The 26536-nt window shown below is 35.4% G+C and overlaps 1 protein-coding gene across 1 annotated transcript in view; it reads right to left on the reverse strand.

The window, feature by feature from the left end:
• Window positions 1-26536, reverse strand: part of LOC150100363 (prostaglandin E synthase 3-like) — a 114475-nt gene that overhangs the window by 19506 nt on the left and 68433 nt on the right. Inside the window, exons 6-7 of the mRNA XM_090402875.1 lie at window positions 7156-7212; window positions 18-45 (exon numbers count right to left, since the gene is read on the reverse strand). Coding sequence (XP_090259001.1) covers window positions 18-45; window positions 7156-7212 — 85 coding nt within the window. The remainder of the gene's footprint in view (window positions 1-17; window positions 46-7155; window positions 7213-26536) is intronic.

Consider the following 26536-nt stretch of genomic DNA (forward strand, 5'->3'; position numbering starts at 1 on the left):
AGTTTAAGTATACATACCTTCATCATCACTATCTGGTTCACCATCCTAAAGAAGAAATAAACTGAATTAGTCACATTTAAATTATTTAAGGCAGCTTTTTTTAAAAATTATTTTTTTTTTTGTTTATAACATAACAGTCATTCTCCAGAAATGTCTTAACTCATTTTAACTCAATATTATGATAAATGCTGACTGAACTGATTAAATTGTATGGGTGACATTTTCATGTACCAGTAAAGTTAAGGAGCTCTAATCCAGCAAAATGTAAGCAGACTTAGAGCTGCCAACACCTGAGCCTTTTTTGTTTTCTTTTAATTGTAATTCTACACCACAAAGGTCATCCATCCTAACATTCATTAATGACACGGTACTCAATGTCTGTTATAGTACACACCCACATAAATAAGTAACAACTAGAATGGGACCCTGAATTTTTTTAATTACTGTCAGCCACAATACTGACACTGGTGAGGAAATTCAGTGTGATTTGAAGTTTAGCTTTTCACAGTTTGAGATGTGTTAATCAGGACATTCCCTGATGCAATCAAACTTTTGGTTACCTCCCTGCAACCGGCTAGGACGTCTATAGAAGTCCAACTAAATTTTGATACGATTCAGACCACCTGTTGAAAGAACATGAATAGGAAGTGCAGTTTGGCCTTCATGTCGTTTAGAAGGTGTGATAATCCCCCACACTGAAAAAACACTTAATCAAATTATCTCATGTTCACAGCTGCATCTCAGTTGCCTATAACAAGAAACATAGTTCCTCGTTCTATGCTGGGTAACTGGATCTTAGTTATATTGGATAGACTAAAGATATAGAAATTATTTTTATTTTCTGTTTTTATTGTACAATAAAATTTTAATGCCTGGACAAAATAATCTTACATAGTTTCTTTGCTTAAATATTGCCTTACCTTGGAGAATCAATTTAATTTTGTTTGCTCGCAGTAATTTTTTCTAATCGTTTACTCGACAAAACATTTTCTTTGTTCTCGAAGAAATTAATCCATGATAATTATTTGAAATATTATAAAAACCCTCACTGCCGACATTCCAGATTATGTTATTTTTATTTTTGTTCAAAATCATATTTCGAAGAATACTTCACAAATTTCCTGAAGCATGCGCTTGGGCGACTTTGCTTTTTAGAGAATAACATGAATTTCTTTAATCATACCACTAAATTTTTTTTCTTTATATCATAATTTACTGTTCTTTGCACTTTCACCTCCTTGGTTTCTCTGTATAATTGGTCATTACAAAATGAAATTAATGGTTATGATTTAAATTGATATGCATATTTTCTGCTAGTTCAGAGATTATGCTCCAATTTTAAAGTAAGTGATACTTTTGCTTATATTCTATCATTCAAAATATACGTATTATGTGCATTCATCAAATGTGAAATTTCATTTCCATATTTTTACAATAGAATTGAACTTTATTTCACCTTTGATAGTTTAACCCCCCCCCCACTTCCCTGCTGCATCACTACCAAACGGTAAAATGTCACTCTTATAATTATATATGATGTTATAATGGCAAAAATAGTAAGAAAAAAAATCATTTGCACTTTCTTTTCAAAACACAAAGGAAGAACATTGTAAATTCATCCATTGAAAAAGAAAATACTACATATTTTTCTTGTGGTACAAAGAAGAAATCACTGCATATAACAACATGGGAGAATGCAAGAGGGCAAAAATCTGTAAATTGATTTCATTAATAACTAATTAAAAGAAACATGCATTAATCACAGTGAAAATTATTTAATGTAAATATTTCATCCTAAGTATCTTAGGACATCATCAGTACAATAGTTTAAACAATAATAGGAATAACATACAGTTAGGGCACAAGATTACAATAGAATCTCATTAAATGTGCTACAGAAGTTATGCGTTTCTGAACAGACCTACCTGCCTGTTCAAAGTAAGACAATTTGCATGGAATCTTATAAACGCCAGGCAACATCAAAGGTGAGAGTTTGTCCTTAGGAGAAGGTAACAAGTTGTAAATTTGGTTGATAGGTTTGTAAGTAATGACAAAATTGTATTTCTTCATAATTTTAGAAAGACGTTCGGAGATGCCTTTGACGTAAGGGATGGGAATCATATGGGCTTCTTCTTGTCTGGTTTGATGTGTGGGAAAGTGACTGATGATTTTTTGAGAGTTGTTTTAGGATTATATCCATTTAGGATGGCTGTATTTTTGATTACTTCTAATTCTTGGTTTAGAGATTCTTCAGAGGAGCAGAATTTGTGTGCTCTGGAAACTAGTGATTTAATAATGCCAGATTTCTGAGATAGATGATGAGCGGAAGAATTGTGAATGTAGCGACCTGAGAATGATGGCTTGTGAAAGACAGACATGGCGATGGAACAGTCTTCTTTTCTTTGAATGTGTAAATCCAAAAAGGAGACCCTGTGGAGATTCTTTTTCTAACGTAAAGTTGATGCGATGATGAAGAAGGTCAATTTTATCTAGAAACAGTTGTAATTCATGTTCGGGATGATCCCAGACTGTAAATACGCCGTAGACATATCTTAACCAAATTTTTGGTTTGGGTTCAAAAGTGAATATTTTTTCCTCAAGGTGTTCTAGAAACAAGTTTGCTAGGTTTGGTGATAAAGGAGATCCCAATGCTGTTCCTTCTTCTTGCTTGTAAATTTGACCTTTCCAGGTGAAGTAACCTGATGCATTAACAAACTTCATCTTATTGTTTCTTTATGGGGAATGTTTGTGAAGAGGGAGACAACATCGAAGCTGATTAACAAGTCAGTTTTTGATCGAAGACTGAGTGGCCTATGTGAGGACGGAGAAGGTTAGATAAGAATCTTGATAATGTAAGTTGAACTGCTAATACAGTCTACGATGGGTCTGAGTGGAACATTAGTTTTGTGTAGCTTAGGTAAGCCATAAATTCTAGGAGGTCTGGCATGGTATGTCTTAAGTTTTTTGATTGTTTCTTCATCTAAGGAGGAAGTTTCATTAAGTAGCTTATTTAATTTTCTGAGTTGACGTTTTGTAGGATCATAATCCAATTCGGCGTAAGTATTACGATCTCGAAGAAGTAAATTCATTTTCCGGTCATATGAATTGGTATCAAGAACCACAGTGGTATTTCCTTTATCAGCTCTGGTAATGATTATGTTTTTATTACATTTTAAGGATATAATAGCTTTCAATTCTGATGGTGGGATATTTAATTCCGAAGGTTTGGCATTGTAGATACTTTAGCTACCTCAAAACGAAGTCTGTTTAAATGAATTAAATGTTCTAGCAAGAGGCAATAAATTTGCGATTTCACCAAAACGTTTACCATATTTAGACTTCATACATAATATAGAAAGAAACGTCAACCATCTCTCCAGTATTGAAGCCAACAGACTTCGTTTTGAGGTAGCTAAAGTGATCTACAATGACAAACCTTCGGAATTAAATATCCCACCATCAGAATTGAAAGCTATTATATCCTTAAAACGCAATAAAAACATAATCGTTACCAGAGCTGATAAAGGAAATACCACTGTGGTTCTTGATACCAATTCATATGACTGGAAAATGAATTTACTTCTTCGAGATCATAATACTTACGCCGAATTGGATTATGATCCTACAAAACATCAACTCAGAAAATTAAATAAGCTACTTAATGAAACTTTCTCCTTAGATGAAGAAACAATCAAAAAACTTAAGACATACCATGCCAGACCTCCTAGAATTTATGGCTTACATAAGCTACACAAAACTAACGTTCCATTCGTTTAATTTTTAAACTGCAAAAATCTGGCCTCTCTCAATACGGAATTGAAAATCCAAGCCATAGGATCCATTGGGAAAAGTCTAAACTTTTACATAGATCTTTATATAAACATGAACATTTATATAAAGGAAGTTCTGAAGCTCTACTACACAGACCAAATTTAAACTGCAACGACGTTCTTACTATTCATAAGTATGGAAAATTGTCATATAAAATTGTGTAAAATAATATTTTTTTTTTTACTTCTGTAACACATGTTGAATGAGATTCTATTGTAATCTTGTGCTGTATGCTGTAAACTGTATGTTATTCCTATTATTGTTTAAACTACTGTACTGATGATGTCCTAAGATACTTAGGATGAAATATATACATTAAATAATTTTCACTGTAGTTAATACGTGTGTTCCTTTTAATTATGATCTCACCACAGGTTTTATTTAAAAAAATAATAATAATAACTAATTGAGAAATCATGCCAGAGTTCTAACATCAGCAGATATAACGACATTTTCTTATAGTTTAGATATGTGACATTGTTGAAGCAGCTAAACCTTTGCTACTATTTTACACTAAAATGAATGGGCATGTTCCCCAAGTGATTGAAGTTTGTAACAGCTGTCTTGCGAATGATTTATAAAATAAATTCTCTGAAATATCTGCAGTTTGAATAGCAGATATTTCAGACAACCCCCCCCCCCCCAAAAAAAGATTATGTAATGCATATGCTCCTTTTCTTTATTTTTACTAGAGCTTGAGACACTTTAGTATGACTTCTGGTGAAGTGTTCTCTCTTTTTTTTCTCAATAGCAGTGAGAGTAATCATCTAAGCAGTTAGCTTTTCCTCGAGCTAAGAGGGCTATTATCAAATATTTCTAAGTTGTAGATTATTTCAGAAATAGCAACCAGCAGCAGCAGTAGTAATATTTAGATTTTTTCAAGAAAAAGAAACAAAAATAATAGTACTGAGCTTTCTTTTGTGTGGTATGCATATAAACAGTTTTACATGGTGAAAAGATAGAATAATATGTCTAAAATTTCAAATAATTTCAGCAGACAGTAGAACAGCTGTTTTAGATTGTAAATAATAGGTACAGAATGAGAAGTTTCAGTACAACAATAATATTGCCTTATTTCTTTTGTAAATATGGTAAAATGAAATAATAGATTTTGAATACTGTCTGGAAAAGCTTTCAAACCTGTAGAAATTTAAAGTAGTTATGTAATATAGTTCCAGGAGAGGATAAGGGAGGGGGAAAGTATTGAAAATCTTTAAAATGAGCATAAATTTTGAATCATTCCATATATGATATCTTCAAGAGTCCCTGCTAAAATATCATTGGATATAAATTTTTGATACTAAAAAGACTCATAATCAGAAACAGAGTAATGCAATTTAACATCATTTGTTGTTCATGAAAACAAAACAGAAAAGTTTATAAACTGAAATGTGATGATCCATATAATGGTATTTTGCCAGGAAAGAAAGCAAAAGGTCATATTTATTTCAATGCAAACATTTGAAAATTCGCGAAAATTTTTTTTTCTATATTGTAAGTAAAGTGAACTTTACTTAAAGTGCAATGGAACAATGCTACTGTTCCAGTGCACTGATTTGAAGAATAAAAGCACAAAATTTACTATTACTAAATGGATTTATTGCAAAGGCTGATCGGTGGTCATTTCAGGCTTGATTACTTTTACATATATGAAATTCATTACAATTTTTGGGAAGAGACAAACCAATTGAGTCAAAAAAAAAAAAAAAAAAAAAAAAAGTCAAATAACGTATGACAGTGAAGGAAATTCCAAGTAACACAGTGCACGTAAAGACAGGTGACACAAAGACCATTCACCAACAGTTAACCCACTAATGGCTCTAAAACAGCTGTAAAGGGATTAATGGCATGATAAAAGGTAATATGCCAATGAAGATTTGATCCATGAAAAATGTTGGAGTGGTCTAGCTATTAATATGACCTTTTGCTTTCTTTCCCTATGATATCCCTATTAACCTCCCAACCTCAGCCGGTTGGGAGGTTAATAGGGATATCATCTTAACTTTGCAGTATGGTGTGAATGTGGACCACATATGGAAGGCACATTAGGGAAAAAAAAAAAAATTAAGAGTCAATACGGAAGATTCATTGGAAAAAATACTAACACCAGTATTCTGACTTGTGTGGAAGAAGTACTTGGAACTGTCCAAGACATAAAAACGAAATTAATGGTAGCAATTGAAGCACAAGAAAACTTCAAGCATGAAAAGCACAGTATCAAGCAATACTTAGTCTTTATTTGAGATGTGAGTCAACAGTTAGAATTGAAGGAAGAACAGGAAGATGACGTCAGATAAGGATGTGCATTATCCTCTCTGTACATTATCTATATGGATCACATTATGAAGGAAAGTGATATTAAACCTGATATTAAAATTGGTGAAGTTATTTTTAGCTCTTTACTTTATGCAGATAATGTTATACTTCTCAATAAATCCAGTACAAGTCTACAAGATTCCCTGGCTAAACTGAATAACTGTTGTGATAGATTTGGTATGACAGTCAGCAATAACAAGACAAAGACAATGAAAATATCAACCATATTGTTAATGGAGAACCTATAAAACAAGTAAAACATTTCAGCTACTTAGGCATGATTTTTAGTGAAGATGGTAAATTAAATATGGAAAGACAACAGAATTCGACAAAGCTGGTATAGTGGGAAGTGAACTGAATAAATTTATATGGAATAAGATAAAAATTAGTCAAAACACTAAATTAGTTGTATACAAGACAGTGTTCAATCTAACTTATGGATCTGAGAGCTGGATTAGAAATAAAACACTTGACCACAGATATGAAAGCCCTGAGAAAGATTAGGGGTGTGATCAGATGGCATCAATGGCAATATCATATTAAAAATGAGAATATTAGCAAAGAACTTGACACTGCTAGCATCCAGGAATGTGTTTGCAGAGCTAATCTCAGGTAGTATGGTCACTTAAGCAGAATGGGAGAGGAAAGATTAGCAAAACAAATGCTCTCTGAAAGGTTAGCAGGAAAAAGATCCAGGAAGACCAAGTTATAGGTGGATTGATTATAATAAAAAGTGCCGTAGATGAGAAAAATAAGATCTGATAATGTTGGGATTTTGACAGGTAACAGATTGATTTGGAGGAAAAATTGTAGATAGGAAGTTAGTAATGATGCAAATTTTTCATGTAGTACTATCATATCCTGTACACCCCTTGAAGGTACATGTCAGAAATTTGATGATGATATGTAACAATGGCTCATGCAAGTGTCCAAATATTAATTTTTTTTCTCATCAACCATATGTAAATTTCACTACACATACAATATACATACAAAAACAAAACTTACTAAATCTCCCAAGTCACCACTGTTACCACTATTCAGACCTCCCATCTGTCTCATCATCTGTATACATTAAAAAAAATAAAAAATAAAAAAATAATAATATATATATATATATATATATATTTTTTTAAAAATGTAAACAAACATTGCATATCCATAAAGCATTGCTAATACTATCATAATATGATACATATCAGGAGAAATCTGATGAAGACCGAGTGAAATTACAAGTACAGATTTTATGAACTTGTTTCTTTGAATCAAACCTCTTCCGATTTAAGTGCCAAGAAAGTTATAATTTTGCCTTATTGGTTAGCTCACTTCACACAGCTTCAGTAGCTTGGGCCACTACATCTATGAGATAAGTATGTTATGTTTGTAAATTCCGTATTCTCAAGCAGGATTCCACATTTTGAGGTATGAAAATCTGGCCAGCTGAACGAAATCTCATCCAACTTATTTCCCCCTCTTCCTAGTAAATATGAAGGTTAAAGAAAAGTGGCAACAACAGTGACATACATTGTATTTTATGCATGGGTTCAACCTTTCCCTGAATTTTGTAATTTTAATTCTCGGATAAGATGGTTAGACATATACTTTGTAAATTGTGTGTTGTCCTGGCCTGAGTGCAGAGTGAAAAACCAGCGCTTTTGGAAGAAAACACTGTGACCTCCATATGAGACTGGCTAACTCACCTTCAATTGAAAAGCTAAAATCTTTGCATCCTATACTGAACTTGAACTGAGGTTCAAATCTAATCTAGGATGCAAAGATGAAGGTGACTATTCAGTGAATGGCCAAATAATCACTGCTGCCAAACAAAGCAAAATGTGAACAGACTCCTTTCTTCTATTCCTCTTGGCATACACATGACATGTGTGCTATAGGTCTTGTGATCTTTCATGTGGGGATCAGATATATATATATATATATATATATATATATATATATATATATAATATACACACACACACCCACAAATAAATAAATGCAGTGTACATGAATTCTGTGGAACAGAATTCATGTACACTGCATTTATTTATTTGTTTACTGAGTAAAAGCTGTATACAAAATGGCTATGACAGCAAGCCCTGTTGAGTATCATCACTGAAGAATGAAAGTGCAACTTCTCACTTCCCTGCTGAAATGCCAACAGGGTTAGAAGTTGGGATAGTGCAGAAAACTGTCAAGTGTTAAAAGGATGTCCTGAATGTCTACAAGAAAAAGATATTTCACATGCTATCACACAGTTCTTTCTCTGGAGATATTCAGAAACACTGTGTTCTAGATGGAGTTTCCTAGCTGAACAAGGCAATAGTTACCCGGACAGCCAGTGACTGTGCTTAAGCATTATAAGCAGGAAGTACTAATATAGTGAAGGTCCTTATTAAACCTGAGCAACATAAGAATGTTGCTAGTTCTTTCGTACAATGTTTTTTTGGATCACTTTATTTCCATTTACCAGCTAAATTCTGTGAACCTTTCATTCTCTTATAAATATTAAGTACTGATTTGTTTACATTTTGATGGCAAACATAAGCAAGAATAAAAAAAACGATCCTTGCAGCTACAGAAGGTCCCCGACTTATGTAAGTAATGTTCCACAAACTTTGTGCAACTAATTTTAAATTCCTCGACCATTAATAATGCCCTATCGTTTACATGGTGAATGCAGTAGCACATTAATGTGTTTCAAATTCAAAGGTTGTTCCTGTTAGTTTCATTCACCTGATGTACACAAATTAGATTTCAATATGTAATTGTTAATGCAAAATAATATAATAAATAATATGAGGGAAAAAAAAAAGTTTAACGTAGTCATTCAACCTTCAGTAAGATTTTATCAAGAATGACTAAACAGTGGCTGTTTTCTTCTTTTAATAATGCTCTTGATAACAGGTAAAGCCATCTATTTCTCTTCGGACTTAAAACCACGAAACATCAGGTTCCATCCTTCAATTGCTTTGTCCATCTCCATATCGATTTAAAAATTGTCTTTATTGGCATTATCCAGAAATTTTTCATGAAAATACATTACATCACAAACACTAAAGGAAAACTGCTTAAAACTATAAAATTGTGTGGTCTAAGATGAAGCATATACAACCTACATGTATTTAAAGTAAAAATAAGAAGTTAAAATTTGGTCATTCTAAGTGAAGAAAATATTTCAGATTTTTCCTGGCACTTGTTAATTATGGGGCCATTTTTATTCAGCAGATCAGAATTTTCACCATTTCAGGATTTAAAAAAAAAAATCATTGAAATTTGCAAAAAATTAAGCGATTTAACTTTGAAGTCCAAAAAGTTAAGTGGGAGGCAAAATTAAAAATTTGGTATTTTTTATGAGATTCTATTGACAGATAGCAAATCAGTCTTGTTCCATTATTTTCAACCTGTCAGGCTAGGAAAGATGCTTGAAATTAAGAAATCTGCAACCCCCCCCCCCAAATGGTGTGAAATAAGCAAATTATGGTCGAGTTTTGATCAATAATATCAAAGTAAAAATAAAAGTTAAAATTTGGTCATTCTAAATGAAATCATGGGGGAAGGTTTTAAAGCTGAGGTGCATAATTTGAATGATGAAAGCAAGTTGATGGAAGAAAATATTTTAGATTTTTCCTGGCATCTTATTAATCTTGGGGCCATTTTTATTCAGATCAGAATTTTCACAAGGATTTTTTTTTTTTTTTAAAGAAAATCAAAAAATTAAGGTGCTTTAAAAATTAAAAGCTGCTAACAGATAATAAAATCAGTCTTGTTCTGTTATTTTCAATCTGTCAGGCTAGGGAAGCTCTCTGAAATGAAAAAATCTGCACCCCACCCCCCCCACTCTTGAATGGTGTCAAATAAACAAGCTATGGTTGAGTTTTGATCAATAATATTAATATAAAAATATAATAAAAAAAAACACATTTTTTTTGAAACTTTTATGCCAGTAACCTGGGGATAAAAATCCGAGTCACACCTCCTCGTGGTGCCCCTGGGTAAATTCCCAGTAGGCTAACGTGACTGGTAAAACATTAGGGCCAATCACCCAATATGTGGATATTTGATGATTATGAAAGGAAACAAGATAATATCAGCTACTTCCACACAGACTTGTGCTTCAACTGCTGATACAGTTACTAATGCATACTAAGGATCAAAGCCTTCCAGGAAGTTCTTGGTTGAATAAAGGTACAAGAAAGTGTGATCAAATTAAATTATGGAAATCTAATCTCATCTTCTCAATGTACAATGGGCACTCAAGAAAACTGGAAAAATTTTTGAGCTACTTAGAGGAGCAGAAAAAGTCAACATAGACATTATACATATACAAGAACATAGATGGAGAACTGACAATCATGAAGTGAATGAAACATCATCCAGCTGACATAAATAAATGGAGATTTATTTATAACTCAGCAAACAATGATGGTACTGGAGAGATTGGAATAATGATAATGCTCAAGAAGGAACTAGCAGAAAAAGTAACATCAATTGAAAAAGTGTCTGAGAGAATTCTCCTCCTAAGTACCAACCCAAAACTGACAATAATATCCACATATGCTCCTACAGAAGACAAAGACACCTATTATAAAGATCTTTCTGAAACTGTCATGAACACCCCAGTTCACAATGTTACTCATTGGTGGTGATTTTAATGCCCAAATTGGTAAAGACATTGCCAATACTACTAAAAACATGGGTTAATACACTTATCATGAAACCACAAATAACAATGAACATTCTCTTATGAACTTCTGCAATAGCCATAACATTGTAATCACCCAAACTAAATTTCCCCATCCAAAAGGAAGACTATGGACCCAGGAACATCCAAATGGTTCTCATTCCCAAATAGGCCACATACTAATCACTGGAAAGTGGATCATATCAATAAAGAACTGTTGACCATATAACACAGTTGAACTAAACTCTGATCACAGAATAATCAGTGCCCACATTAGACTTTCACTTAAAAGCCTCTAAAAATAACAAGCCTAAAAAGAAACAATACAACTGGGAGAAACTAAATAACACACAAATTGCACCATCTTTCCACAGCACATTGGAAAACAACATGGAAAACGTTCTTAAAGATCCAGTTAATGAAAATTTAAGGGTATCATTAAAGCAATAATCATAACATCCAACAATTCTTGGAAACAGTAACAAAAAAGACTTGGAAAACTACATAGATGAAAGAAATAAAGCAAATAAACTCTACCACTTAAACAGGAATAAAATAAAGATAAACTAGACATTTTAAATAACAAAGTCAATGAACTAATGAACAGAGACAAAGAAAATCAAATAAATAAATACTGTGAAGAACTTGAAAATTATAATAAAACTGGGGATACTATAAACATTTTTCAAATGATGTCAGCTAGCAGACCTGCATCTAACTACCACTCTACCAATAAATTGTGAAGACTTTACCGAATAGGAACTAACAATAGCAATTCTCGTAGAAGGCTTATACGTTGATTATACTGAAGTTTCCATGATTATTAATTAACTTAAAATAAAGACACGTGCACGCAGCCACTATGCACAGTAAATGAGGACGAAGCTATTGTTTCTCCTAAAAGTCCTGATGGTGTCCCCTAGCAGGCTATGTAGGTATTCTTGGCCGTTGGGCTGAAGGTCTCCTGATGTACGTCTCCCAAATTTGGGACAGTCTCATGCAACCAAATTTGCTGAGGTTTGCCATGTTTCTTAGGACTGAGGCTGATTCCATGAAAAGTCTTTCAAATTTGAACTTGCCATAATGTATTATTGTGGCTTTCTTCCACCGCATTCTGTGGCGTGTGTATCCAGAGCATGGTCGGCAAGACCAGAGTGACTATACTTGTGAAAATGGATGTAGTCCTTGTGTTTTGAAATTCTGATATTCGCTGCCCTGCCTGTTTAGCTAAAGTAGGACAGCTTACAGCTGCAAGGGACCTGGTATACACCAGGTAGGTCCAGATAAGGGATGCCAATTTTTTATATGGTCTGTAACAAGAGTTCAAGTTATGTTTTTTTAAGATTTTGGTAATTTTTTCCGAGGTGCCTTGGATGTAGGGAATGGTGATGGATTTAGAGTAATCCTTGTTGTGAGGAGGGGAGGGTTGTGGTTTACTGGTTTCAATATTTTTTGGATTTTTTTTTTTGGGGGGAGGGGGAAGAGGGGTAGCCATTGGCTGAGAAAGTATTGAGGATGTGATTTAGTTCAGTGGTTAGGGCAATGTCATTTGAACAGATTAGTTTAGCCCTGTTTACATAACAGGGCTAAACTAACCTGTTCAAATAACACCATATTGTTATGAGGGAGGAGGATTGTTGGTGAATATATCTGCTTGTATGGGTGGGTTTTCTATAAACTGAGAAAACCAAAGTTCCACCAGGCTGGCAGGTGATTAGTGTGTTTTTTAAGGTGAACTTAATTCTGGGGTGTTGGCTGTTTAAGTGTGTTAAGAAGAAGAGGAGTGTATCTGGGCCATGTGGCCAAATAGTGAACACATCATCAACATAGCGAAGCCATATAGTAGGTTTTTGCGGGACAGAGTTTAAGGCTTTCTCTTCAAAAGTCTTCATAAAGAAGTTGGTCAAGGGTGGGGAGAGTGGTGACCCCATGGCTGCCCCCTCTGTTTGTAGAATTTTCCCTGTCAAACGAAATGGCCGGAATTCATTGTGAACTGAAATAGGGCTGAGATATCGGGAGGAAATTTAGCTTGGATTACCTCTAAGGTTTCCTTGAGTGGGACATTTTTTTTTATGTGCGATGGTGTGTTGCCAGTAATAGCCTGAGTTTATTGTGAACTGAAATAGGGCTGAGATATCGGGACTCCCAAAAATACATAAAGAAAATATGCCATTACTTCTCATAGTGGATGGCATTGATTCTCCCACATACAAATTAGCTAAACATTTGGCCAAAGTGCTCACCCACTATATTGGCAACACACCATCACACATAAAAAAACTGAGCCCACTTCAAAGCCAGCATAGAAAACCTTACACTCACATACTGACTTTGATGTCTCCTCCTTATTCACAAATGTCCCACTCAAGGAAACCTTAGAGCTAAATTTCCTCCTGATATCTCAGTCCTAATTCAGTTCACAGGGAAAATTCTACAAACAAATAGAGGGGGACAGCCATGGGTTCACCACTCTCCCCACCCTTGGCCAACTTCTTTATGGAGACTTTTGAAGCCTTAAACTCTGCCCCACAAAAATCAACCATATGGCTTCGCAATTTGGCCACATGGCTCAGATACACTCCTCTCCTTCTTAACAAACTTAAACAACCAACACCCCAGAATCAAGTTCACCCTGGAAAAAGAGGACAACAACAGCCTCCCTTTCCTAGACACGCTAGTCACCCGCCAGCCTGATGGAACCTCGGTTTTCTTAGTTTATAGAAAACCTACCCATATAGGCAGATACATTCACCAACAATCACCCCCCCCCCCACCCACCTCACAACAATATGGAGTTATTAAGAAACTACACAACAGGGGTAAACTAATCTGTTCAAATGACAATGCCCTAACCACTGAACTAAATCACACCCTCAACACTTTCTCAGGCAATGGCTACTACCCCCCCCAAAATATTGAAACCAGTAAACCATAATCCCCCCCCCCCCCCATTTACAACAAGGATTACTCTAAATCCATCACTATTCCCTACATCCGAGGCACCTTGGAAAAAATTACCAAAATCTTAAAAAAATGAATTGATCTCTTGTTACAGACCATATAGAAAATTGGCATCCCTTATCTGCTCCACTAAAGACTAACCACTTCCCTTAGACCTACCTGGTGTATACCAGGTCCCTTGCAGCTATAAGCTGTCCTACTTTAGCTAAACAGGGAGGGCAGCGAATATCAGAACACAAGGACTACATCCATTTTCACCAGTATAGCCACTCTGGTCTTGCAGACCATGCTCTGGAAGAAAGCCACAATAATACACCATGGCAAGTTCAAATTTGAAAGACTTTTCATGGAATCAGCCTCAGCCCAAAGAAACACGGCAAACTTCAACAAATTTGGTTGCATGGGACTGGTCCAAATTTGGGAGACGTACACCAGGAGGCCTTCAGCCCAACAGCCAAGAATACCTACATAGAAAGAGAAAAAGTCCTGATAGTGCTCCCCTGCTAGGGGAGCACTATCAGGACTTTTAGGAGAAACAATAGCTTCCTCGCTTCGTCCTCATTTACTGTGTATAGTGCCTGCCTGCATGCATGTGTCTTTATTTTAAGTTCCTTTGAAGATTGCCGAAATATTGGAAATATACATTAAAGTTTAATTTATATTCTAGTGTACGTTGTGAATTCCTTAAGTTAATTAATAATCATTAAAAATAGCAATAGACCAAACCAAAGCAGGAAAGTCCCGAGGGATTAACAGAATTAGAGCAGAAGCTTTCAAAAATGCTAGGTATAATACACATTCCAATCTCCTTGCCATAATGAATTAAGCTTTAAACACTGGAATAATACCCCCAACAATGAAAACAAGGCCTTATTGTCCCTATACCCAAAAAGGGCAGTCTTAATAGAATAGATAACTACAGAGGTATTACTTTGCTATCAACTACAGTCAAAATCTACAATAGGATGATACTCAATAGAATAGAACCTTACTTAACACCACTCTTAAGAAAAAACCAAGATGGATTTCTAAAAAAACGATGTACAATAGAACAGATACACTGCATCAGAAGAATCATAGAAGATTCACATGATAAAAACTTACCACTCATTTTAACTTTTATAGACTTCAAAAAAGCCTTCGACTCCATTAATAGAGAAGCAATGTTTAAAATTCTCAGCTTCTATGGTCTACCCTCAAAAACTCATACAAGTAATCCCAGCGCCTTATAAAGATTACAATGCTACAGTAATCTTTAAAACAGAAACATTGAATCATTTCCAGTGACAACAGGAGTCCTGCAAGGTGATGTACTAGCACCTTATTCGTTTTTAATATGCTTGGACTACATCTTCTGGACCATCAACACAGAAGATCTTGGTTTTAACATTAAAACATCCACCCACACCATCCAAATAACCGATCTTAGCTTTGATGACGATGTTGTACTTATTGATACAGAACCAACAAATGCACAAAAGCATCTGTCTACTAGAGGCACAGGCTAAACTTATTAGCCTGCAGATCAACATCCAAAAGTTCAAAGTATTCTAAATAGGTTGTGAAAACTTTATACTTCATAAGAAACCCTTAGAAAGAGTAAAGGACTTTCAATAACTTGGATCGTACATTAGCAATACAATAAACATCAGCATCATCATCATCATCAAATTCCTGCCATGTACCCTCAAGGGGTGTACAGGATATGACAGTACTACATGAAAAAATTACATCATTACTAACTTCCTATCTACAATTTTCCTCCAAATCAGTCTGTTACTTGTCAAGACTCCAACATTATCAGATCTTATATTTCTATCGTCTAAGGCACTTTGTACCGTATCAATCCACCTATATCTTGGTCTTCCTCTGGGTCGTTTTCCTGCCAACCTGGCAGAGAACACTTGTTTTGCTAATCTTTTCTCTCCCATTCTATTTAAGTGACCATACCATCTGAGATTAGCTCTGCTAAAGCATTCCTGGATGCTGACAATGTCAAGTTCTTTCCTAATATCCTATTTTTTATATGATATTGCCATTGATGCCATCTGTTCACGCCTCTAATCTTTCTCAGGACTCTCATATCTACGGTCTCTAGTCTTTGGTCAAGTGTTTTACTTCTGACCCAGCTCTCAGATCCATAAGTTAAAATTGGTTTGAACACAGTCTTGTATACAGCTAATTTAGTGTTCCGACTAATTTCTTTCTTATTCCATATGAATTTATTCAATTGACTTCCCACGATACCAGCTTTGCAGATTCTGTTGTCTATTTCTATATTTAGTTTACCATCTTCAGTAAAAATTGTGCCTAAGTAGCTGAAATGTTTTACTTGTTCCACAGGTTCTCCATTCACAACACAGTTGACATTTTCAATGATTCTGCCTATTTTCATTGTCTTTGTCTTTTTATTGCTGACCTTCATACCATATCTATTACAACAGCTATTCAATTTAGTCAGAGAATATTGCAGACTTGTAGCGGATTTATTTAGAAGTATAACATCATCCGCATAAAGCAAAGAGCTGACATTACCATCTCCAATTTTGATATCAGGTTTAATACCACATTCCTTCATAATGTGATCCATATAGATAATGAATAACAGAGGGGATAATGTACATCCTTGTCTCACACCAGATTTAACATTAAACCATCTTCCTGTACTTCCTTCAATTCTAACTGCTGACTCACAACTCAAATAAAGACTAAGTATTGCTTGATATAATGCCCCATTGACACCATATAACTGCAGCGTATTGAATAGCTTCTCTCTTGGCACCTTGTCATATGCCTTTTCCAAATCAACAAAACTTAAATACAGATCTTTGTTATATTCCCATGCTTTCTTGACTATTTGTCGTAAAGTGAAGATCTGATCCTGACAGCCTCTATTTGGCCTGAATCCAGCTTGTTCTTCACCAAGCTTTTCTTCCACAATTCTTCTCAACCGTTTCTCAAGTATACTTGCATAGATCTTGCCAGGAACACTCAGTAGGGAAATACCTCTGTAATTCTCACATTCAGTTTTATTTCCCTTTTTATATATGGGTACTATGAGAGCTCTACTCCAATCATCGGGAATTCGTCCCCCTGTCCAGGCATTCTGAACTATGCAGTGCAGCCACTGTAAGACTCTTATACCACCATACTTCAGCATTTCTGGTCAAATATCATCTACTCCTGCTGCCTTTCCACATTTCAAGCCTTTGATGGCTTTTTCTACTTCAAGTATGGATATGTATTCCTGACTGCATGCCTGGTCAGTGTTTTTTTATCACTGTGCTGTCATCACTGCTTGTTTCATTTAGCAGTTTTTCAAAGTAATTACTCCATACTTCAAGGATATCTTTTTCTCCTGTTTTCATTTCACCTTTATCATCTTTAATTCCTTTTACAGCACTCTTTCCTCCATTCCTAAGCTTCTTCAACAACCTCCAGAATATTTTGCCACCTTCTTGATATTTATTTTCTATATTCTTGCCAAAGTCCTCCCATGACTACAATAAACAGTACAATACAATAAACAGCCATCTGGAAATCATCATTAGTATCATTAAAGACAAAATTAAGACTATACCATGCAACCAGTAGATCCATCTTCTTGTATGGTTCTCAAACCTGGACAATAAGCACCAAAAAACTACAGATCTAATTAATTCCTTTGGAACTACATGTCTCAGACTGATCCTTGGATACACCTGGATGGATCGCATCACTAACCCTGTTGTGCTAAATCTGGCTAAGCAAGAACCACTTGTCAGTATAGTCAAAAAACAACAACTCAGACATCCTGAAGTCTTGCCGTTTTTTGGAATCCCTCATCCTATACAAACCAGAAGATGGCAAACGTAGTAGAGGAAGACCATGCAAACAATTTTGGCAATATATATGTGAAACCATCAGCAGGCTGAACTGCAAAACTCCATCTGACATCTACCAGTTAGCTCAAGATAGAGAGACTTGGAAGACCATAATTTACAATATTTAATTTTTAATATAAATCACTTTTTCCTTTTCACATTGTAACATATTGTGAATAAACTATGTATGTATATACATACCAGTAAGCTAGCTATAATGATAACAATTTCATATGTTGCTATGGGTTTGAAAACAGCAACTGTACTGCAGTTTGCTGTGTATATACTTTAAGCAATTTTATCTAGCCAAGTAATATAAATAATGAGTACTCAACCACTTAGATATACAAAAGGCCAATAACATTGCTAGAAGGAGTAGAATATGTTCATAGTAACAACATATGGATTTTCAATAAGCCTTTGTGACCAGCTATTTGATAGTCACAACAGGCTCTTACCATGTGATTTGTAAGGAAAAAAAAAAAAAACCCACTTAATGAAATTTCCAGGTTTTTTTTTTTTTTTTTTTTTTTTTTTTTTTTTTTTTTTTTTTTTTAAGGCACTCATTCTCAAAAACTGTTCATATAAGAGGATGGACTACTAAACATGCAACAAAAAATACTGCAGTTTCTTCATTTTGAAAAAAGCTGTTTAGGCCAAAAGTGACAGGAGACCAATTTTGCCTTATAGCTATTTATCAACAGTAGCTTAAAAAAAAAAAACTATTTGGATGCCCATTTAATTTTTTTTTTTTAAAACTTAGAGGCAAATTTTTTCATAGTAGAAAGCTTAAATCAATGTAATTTTGGGCAAACATACCCCACAACATGCATATGTCACCATCATCATCGAATTCCTGATGTGTACCCACAGGTGTACAGGATAATCATGACAGTACTACATGAAAAAGTTACACAGTTACTAACTTCCTATCAACAATTTTCCTCCAAATTAATCTATTCCCCTCTATCAAGATTTGAACATTATGAGTTCCTATAAGTCTTTTAAGGCACTTTCTACTTATCAATCCATATACATCTTGGTCTTCCTCTGATTCCCCCCCCCCCTGCCAAAAAACACTTATTTCTGCTAATCTTTCATCTCCCATTTTTTTTTTTTTTTTAAGTGACCATACCACCTGAGATTACCTTTACTAACACATTCCTGAATGCTAACAATGGCAAGTTTTTTCCTAATATCCTCATTTTTAATGTGATACTACCATCTGTTTGACTCCACTAATCTTTCTCAGAAAAAGGTCTCCAGTCTTTAATCAAGTGTTTTATTTGTAACCCAGCTGTCAGATCCACAAGTTAAAATTGGTTTGAACAGTGTTGTATACAGCTAATTTAGCGTTTTGACTAATTTCTTTCTTATTACAAGTAAATTTATTCAGCTGATTTCCTGTCATACCACAGTTTTATTAATTCTATTGTCTATTTCCATATTTAATTTGCCATCTTAGTAAAAATAGTGCCTAAATAGCCGAAATGTTTTACTTGTTCTTTAGGTTCATTATTCAGGATAAATGTTTTTCAGTGTATTTTTCCTTTTATTGCTGATTTTCATGTCAAGTTACTAGAACAGTTATTCAATTTATTTAGAAGTATGATATCACCTGCATCAAGTAAAGATGCTAAGGGATATTAGAATAACAAGTTGCACATTATCTTTGAATAATCAGATAATGTGTACCCTGTCACACTGATTTAAAACCAAACAAACAAACAAACTTCCTGTGTACCTCCTTCAATTCTAACTACTGACTTACAGCTTGTTATACATTGTATATCCCATTACACCATAGAACTGTAGTTTTGAAGAGTTTTCCTCTTGGCACCTTGTAATATGCCTTTTTCAGATCTATGAAACTTAAAGTGAAAATCTGATGATGTTGACAACTATTTGCCCGAATTCAGCTTGTTCTTCATCAAGCTTTCCTTCTACAATTTTTCATAGAGGTTTCTCAAGAATAACTCTTAACTTATTACCATGAACACTTGGTAGGAAATTTTCTCTGTAATTCTCACATTCAATTTTATTCCCCCCCCCCCTTTTTTTTATAGATGGATACTATGAGTGCTCTGCCAAATCATCCAGAATTCAATCCTCTGATCAGGCCTTTTGAATTATGCAATGTAGCCAATGTAAAACTTCAAGGTGTACTGTGAAAGGATGTTGCGTGCCAGCTGTATGTGTTTCAATGGGCTTAGTACTGAGTGGGGGAATTATTGATGCTATTTCAGATGAACATTTCCCATAGAAATATTTATAGAATACACAAATTGTAGAGACCAAACGTCAGTGAAAGTGAGTTGGTAAGAGATGGGTCATTTGTCAGTCTAATTGATCTCCTCTGTATTGAGTCAAGCATTTTTGAGGAACCCTTAGGAGCTCCACTCCAAATGAGAGAACAGTATTTGATAGCTGGGCAGATTTGCGATTTGTATAAGGTTAACAGCTATTTAGAGGTGGAGTAACATCTTGAGCGAAAGAGAAATCCTAGTTTTTAGGAAGCTGAGGATGCAATGGTGTGATGTGTTTATGCCAGGAGAGGCTTGATGTCAGGGTAATTCCGAGAGTAGAAATCTCATCTTTTCTGAGAATTTGAGTGTTATCAAAAACAATGCGGGAGAAAAATGGTTCATTTTGTAAGAAATAAGGCAGAACTGGGTTTTACTAGCATTGAAGGTGACGAGGTTATCTGAGCCCCATTGGAGGATGGCTTGGGGGTCAGAATTAAGGGCAGTGGTGGTTCATGTTCTGTGGGTTGAAGTGAGCTGTGTAGAGTAGGGTTTTGTCAAATGAAAGGGAGGAGTGTAATGTGCTGACATCTGCAAAACTGTGTATTGGGTTTAGAGGTCAACTGAAGAAGGTCACTGATATACAGAAAGAAGAGGGTTGGTGAAAGAACTGAACCTTGTGGGACCCTTGTAGTTGGATGGTGAGAGGATAGGGAGCCTACCATCACGCATGGTGTTTGTTCAGACAGGAAGCTGTCAATCCACCTGCAGAAGTCCTTAGACAGTCCAAATGATGGGAGTTTGCTTAGTAAGCCTTTGTGTCTGACCTGGTCAAAGGCTTTAGAGATATCAAGTGCAACTACTTGGGATTCGCCGAATTTCTCCAGCGAAGGGTGATGTATGAGAGAGTAGATCTCGTGTTGATCAGCTTCGACAGAATCCATACCGATGGTCACTTAATATCTGGCTACCTTTAGGAGTTGAGAGTTGATGGTTTTCTCCATCACTTTAGATAGGACTGAAGTGAGAGAGAGATAGGGTGGTAGTTAGATGGCAGTGATTTGTCACCCTTTTTAGAAATGGGTTGAATATAGGCCAGTTTCCAGGCTTTGATATATACACTAGTGGAGTAAGAGTGTGTACTGACAGCATAGGATAGGAGTCAGTTCTGGTGCACAGACCTTCAGGACAATTGGAGGAATGCCACCAGGGCCAGGAGACTTTTTTGTGTCTTATTTAGACAATAGGTTTCTGACAAAAGGATATAGGGGGCATTGTATGTTGGGCAGCTGGAATGATTGTAGGGGCATTTGCCATCGTCAGGTATGCATGCATTGGAGACAAAGTGTGAAGCCAGGAGGTTAGCTTTTTCTGTGGGTGATGTTGCAATTGAGCCATCTGGGTATGATAGAGGTGGGAACAGTGTAGGGCAACAGTTACGACCAATTGCCTTGGCAAGAGACCAAAAGGCACGGCTACCATTTGGACAGGCTGTAGGCTTCCTGCTTTTTGCCGGTTCAAATTCTGTTTTAGAAGCATTTATGATTTTCTTGTATCTGTTTCGGGCTTCAGTATAGGCATTGAAGGAGGATGGGTTCTTGATTTGAGCCAGTTGTGATATGCCTGATTTTTCATTTGTACAGCTTTGGCCTTTGGCACATCTTTTGGAGAACCAGGGTTTAGTTAAGAGATGGCAGTTCAGAGTAGTGTGGGAAATGTATGTTTTCATGCCAGTGAGGATTACTTTGGTGATATGTTCAGTACATATGTTTGGACTGGAAGACTGGAAACAATAATCACCATTGGAATGAAGCATAGTAGTCTCGGAGACTTGAGGTCAAAGAGTGTTATATTCAATTATTATAGTGTTAGAGTGTGTTTAAGTTAAAGACACACCTATTCTGCCTCCAGCTGGTGACAGTGATCATGATGTACTCACTTGGGAAGTGGCTAAATTTATGAATGTTCCATTTTCAGACAACGTTACATGCTGAACTACAAAGCAGGAAATTGTGACCTAATGACGATACTGGGACAGCAGCATGGTATCGGGTGCTGGATGAGAACACTGAGAGTGCATGGAAGGCATTCAAAAATGATGCAATATTAGAATGTGTCCCAAGAGTTCGAATAAGAAATAGGATAGGAATGAAATGGATGTGTAATGTTATCAAGCAAGAGATTTGTAAGAAGGGGATTATGTCTGTTGTGAAAATTATAAGCAGCAAGCCAGAAGAGTCAACTGCTATATGGAAAGCAAAGTCTGAGATGAAAAGGAACTGGCTTTTCAAATTAAAGACAACTCCAAAGAATTCTATTGTCATGCTGCAAGTAAAAGAAAGAATAACTCTACTGAATGCAGATGGTGTGAAGGTGACAAATATAGAAGAGGTTATTCAACTAATGAGTGCCCATTTTGCTAAAACTTACCAACCTGGTGTATGTAACATTGCACTCACTGCTACCTCCTCACTGAATGAAAAAACTCATATGAGGAGGTGGTATTAAAGCTGTTACACTAAATAAGAATTCAGCAATAGGGACTGATGGGATATCAGCACAGAGCTAAAAGTGTTTAGCTGAAGTGGTTATTCCTTTGAGTCTCAGAACAGGGAAGATTCCACAGGAGTAGGAAAAATGTATGGCAATCCCATTGCACAAGGGTGCAAAGATTGATGCATCCAACCATCGGCAAACCACTATCTCTGGAGTAGTGGTTAAGATTTTGGGAAAGTTGGTTAGATTTTCTATCAACCCATAGCTCGAATTGAGCTATGGATTGACAGAAAATCTCTACTTTGCAATGAATTTGCATGGGTTTACTAAGTGAAGGTCATTTTTTAGCAACTTGCTCACATTCTATAACAATGTTACCACTGAACTAGATGAAAGGAATGGATACACCATGGAAAATGTTGAATAAATTGGAGAATATGGGACTGAATTATAAAATATTGGCATGGCCAACTGACAAATATCAAAAATTTAAGGCAACCAGTCAACCAGTGGTGTACCACAAGGACCAGTCTTTGGTCCACTGTTAGTCAATCTGTACATTAATGATATTAGGAAGGATATGACAGGCCACATACACTTTGTTGATGTAAAGATAGGAAGGATAATCAGGAATGCAGCTGATATGCAGTACTTGCAAAATGATTTCAATAGGCTAGATTTGTGGGCACGAGAAAATGAATATCAGGTCAATGTTAGTAAATGTAAAGTCATGCACCTTGGTGTGATTAGATACCCGGTGTTTGTATTTTAGTAGACAGGAAGTTGAAGTTCAAGCATGATATAGCTAAGATTGCAAATACAACTCAGAGAATAACTGCAATGCTGAAACAAACTTTGATATGCAAAGATAAGAATGTCATTTTACCTCTTTACTAGCCATTGGTAAGACCTCATTTGGATATTGTGCGTAGGTCTGATCTAGTTTTTGTGGTGATTCTGATACAGTGGAGAGAGTGCAAAGGAGAGTGTTGAAAATATCAAGATTGTGGAATACTGATTATGAAGACAGATTATTAGATGTTGTGTGCGCAAGTGGTGTGAATGAATTCAAGAACAAGTATGACAGTTGGTGCCTGTGTGGTATCTCTTGATGAGTTCCTGACTCTCTGGAGGTCCCTCTTAATAATATCATCATTACATCCTGAAACACATTTAATAAACAAATGTTTTTAATATTTAGTAGATTAAGGTTGACTGAGTTAGCAGAGCTCTATGTCAAACAAGCCTTGCTAACAAATTTTATCCTTATCTTCAGTTATTTACGTTATCTGCATCATTTCTGATTACCCCCCCCCCTCTTTCAGGGTACATATAAGGAATTCAATGAAGTTAAAAAATTTAACCAGATTCAAAAAACATTTTAAGACAGATATGACAAGGAGGAAGAAAGGCAAATCTGATCATGCTCAGTGGCAGAGGGGAAAGGATGTTTTTCCTCACGCAAAAGTGGCATTATTTAAGGATGGCACTAGATTTTTTTTGTTCATTCCTTCTTATGTTACAGTTAGCAGCAGTAGCATACACAGCAATGTAAGAAAGTTATTGTCTTATTACTGTATGCTCAACCTGATCCATTTTCTACAGTGACCTACAAATTTATATTGAAATTCAAAAATTTTACAATAAATTTTCAATAATTTTTAACACATAAAATCAATAAAGTTGTCTATTAATGCTTTTTTTTTTTATCTAATTATAATATCACAAATTTATCAATTCTTATCCACTGTATGTCTGTTTTATTTATCACCTTCCCCCCACCCCTTTTTTACGTACAATTATTTATAACATATAACACACGACCTGACATATCAAGAAAAAGTTGAAGCGTGTTTGGTCCATATTAAAGTTTATGAGCATCCCTGCCATACACTTTGCACAAAGAACAAGAAATTGTGATGACAGAATGGACATTAATGACAATGATGGGGATAGCCAAGCAGAAAGCTGAGAGTTTATAAAGTGGGAAAACATGCAAATAAGTCAAGATCACTAGCATTGATAGTGAACTTCACATTAGTATAAGTAAACAAAATCATGATGCCAAGTGCCTTTTAAGCTGACAAGAAAAAAAGAACATTCTGGAAGTTTGATAATATCGAAAGGAATTCAACCAGACAGCACTTTTTTTTGTGAAGAAACACATTGCCTTATGGAAGACAATGCTTTTCTCCACAAAATCATGTATGGGAAAAGTTGGGTTCATCATTGATCCCAAACTGAAAATTTAGACTATGGAATACTGCTATGCTGATGGGCAAAAAAGTTCAAACAATTAGCATGTGCTTTCTGGTAGAAAGCACATGCTAATCGTCTTCTGTAACAGCAAAGGTATCATTCATCAGAACTATATAGCAAAATGGATGACAAAATTGCAAATCTACATGAAGACATTGAGAAAGTTGAAACAATGAATTAATCACATTTGAGCCCAAGAACACCCATTGCTTTTGCAACACAATAATGAGAGACTGCATATGAGTGTATTTACTTTAATGGCTATCAAAGATAACTGAATTCAAAAGTCCTGGAATATTTTCACTACAGACTTAAAATGTATTAAGAGAGAAATTATGTTGGGAAGCAGATTATGAAAATAAAGTAGACTTCAAGCTATTCTTTATTTTTTTAAAAAATTTCACTGACATCTCTTTTGGATGGAAGGTAAGCTATCAACAATGGAGACATTAATTTCATAATTCACATAAAAGCATATCTAAGACATTTACAAAAATGTGCTATAAGTCAAGCCCAGGCATTTCATTTTACACAATGAACAAAACTAACTCAATTAACCACCTACTTTTTGAATGGCTATATTCAAAAAGTAGGTGGATCTCCAAAAAGCATCAAACAGGGTAACTTTAACTTTCATCACTCTATACATAAGCCCCGGGAAAGAACATCTTTCAGAGCCTTATGTAGCTTGATCTAACAACCAGAATGCCGCAAACTTTGGTACAAAGATTAATCAAGATATGGGAAGGATTTAGCAAAAAGTTTTGAAAAGTTGCCAATTGGTGGTGAAACATGGCACTGTACAATGTATAAAAAGCATTAAAATGGAAAGAAAAATGCATAACAAAAGATTACCTTTGTGTGTTGCACTTATAACACAGCAATAAAACATTATTAATTTCATTTAGCACAGTAATTATGTTATTAGTTACTGGAGTGTTGTCACAAAACCTGTTGTATAACTCAATCACATTGGTTTAACCAAATGAAAGAGGATCTAGTTCTTGTGGACCAGAAATTGCATCCTGTACACAGCATTCTCAATAGCAGAATGTAACATGTCTGAAGGAATGTTCATCACAGCCTGTGATATGTTGTCTTTTAAGGCTGCCAAGTCAAGACACCGCCATGATAGACGGCCTTCAGGTAACCCGACAACCAAAAATCGTATGGAGGCAATATCAGGGGAGCAAGGTAGCCATGCAACTGTAAAGAAGTGACTAATCACTCTTTCTTCTGTGAAATGATGTCATAGAAGCTACTCCATCTTGCATAAAGCTGGTCTCATTCAGACATCGATGTTGTCGAGTTGTGGAATGACGAAACAACATCTATCATATCATGATATTCCCATGTGGTAATGGAACAAGTTACTGGTCCCATAGTTATGTCCTCCAAAAAAAAAAAAAAAAGCCCACAGCGGTACTGGCATCTATTCTCTACCAAGTCGAACTTCCTAAGAACCTACTTCTTCACTTTTCCTAATCATTGATCTAACTGAGCTAGTTGACAGAGAAACTTTATGTAAGTTCTGGAGGGTTTTAAACTCATGAGGAGCAGCTGCTGCATTGCACTCATTGAGGTAAAATAACTTTAAAGCAATGCGTAATAAGGTGAAGTGAGGCACATGTTCAACAGGACTACCAATAGGAATGCATTTGTGAAATTTTCCCTTTATAGCTTTCATGATGCGAGCAAAACAGGTCTTCAACTTTGTTTTATGTAATTTTTTGACTTCTTGGCCCACAACAGTACCATATTCCCACTATCGACGACTCTTCAAACTACCCCCCCACCACCACCACACACACATCTTGATTAGTCTACTTACCAAAATTTGATGACATTCTGGTTGTTAGATTAAATTATTTAGGTGGGATATGAAT

Source organism: Typopeltis vanoorti, chromosome 13 (assembly GCF_054136105.1).
Source record: "Typopeltis vanoorti isolate ZY-2024b chromosome 13, IOZ_Tvanoo_1.0, whole genome shotgun sequence".
Classification (NCBI taxonomy): Eukaryota; Metazoa; Arthropoda; class Arachnida; order Uropygi; family Thelyphonidae; genus Typopeltis; species Typopeltis vanoorti.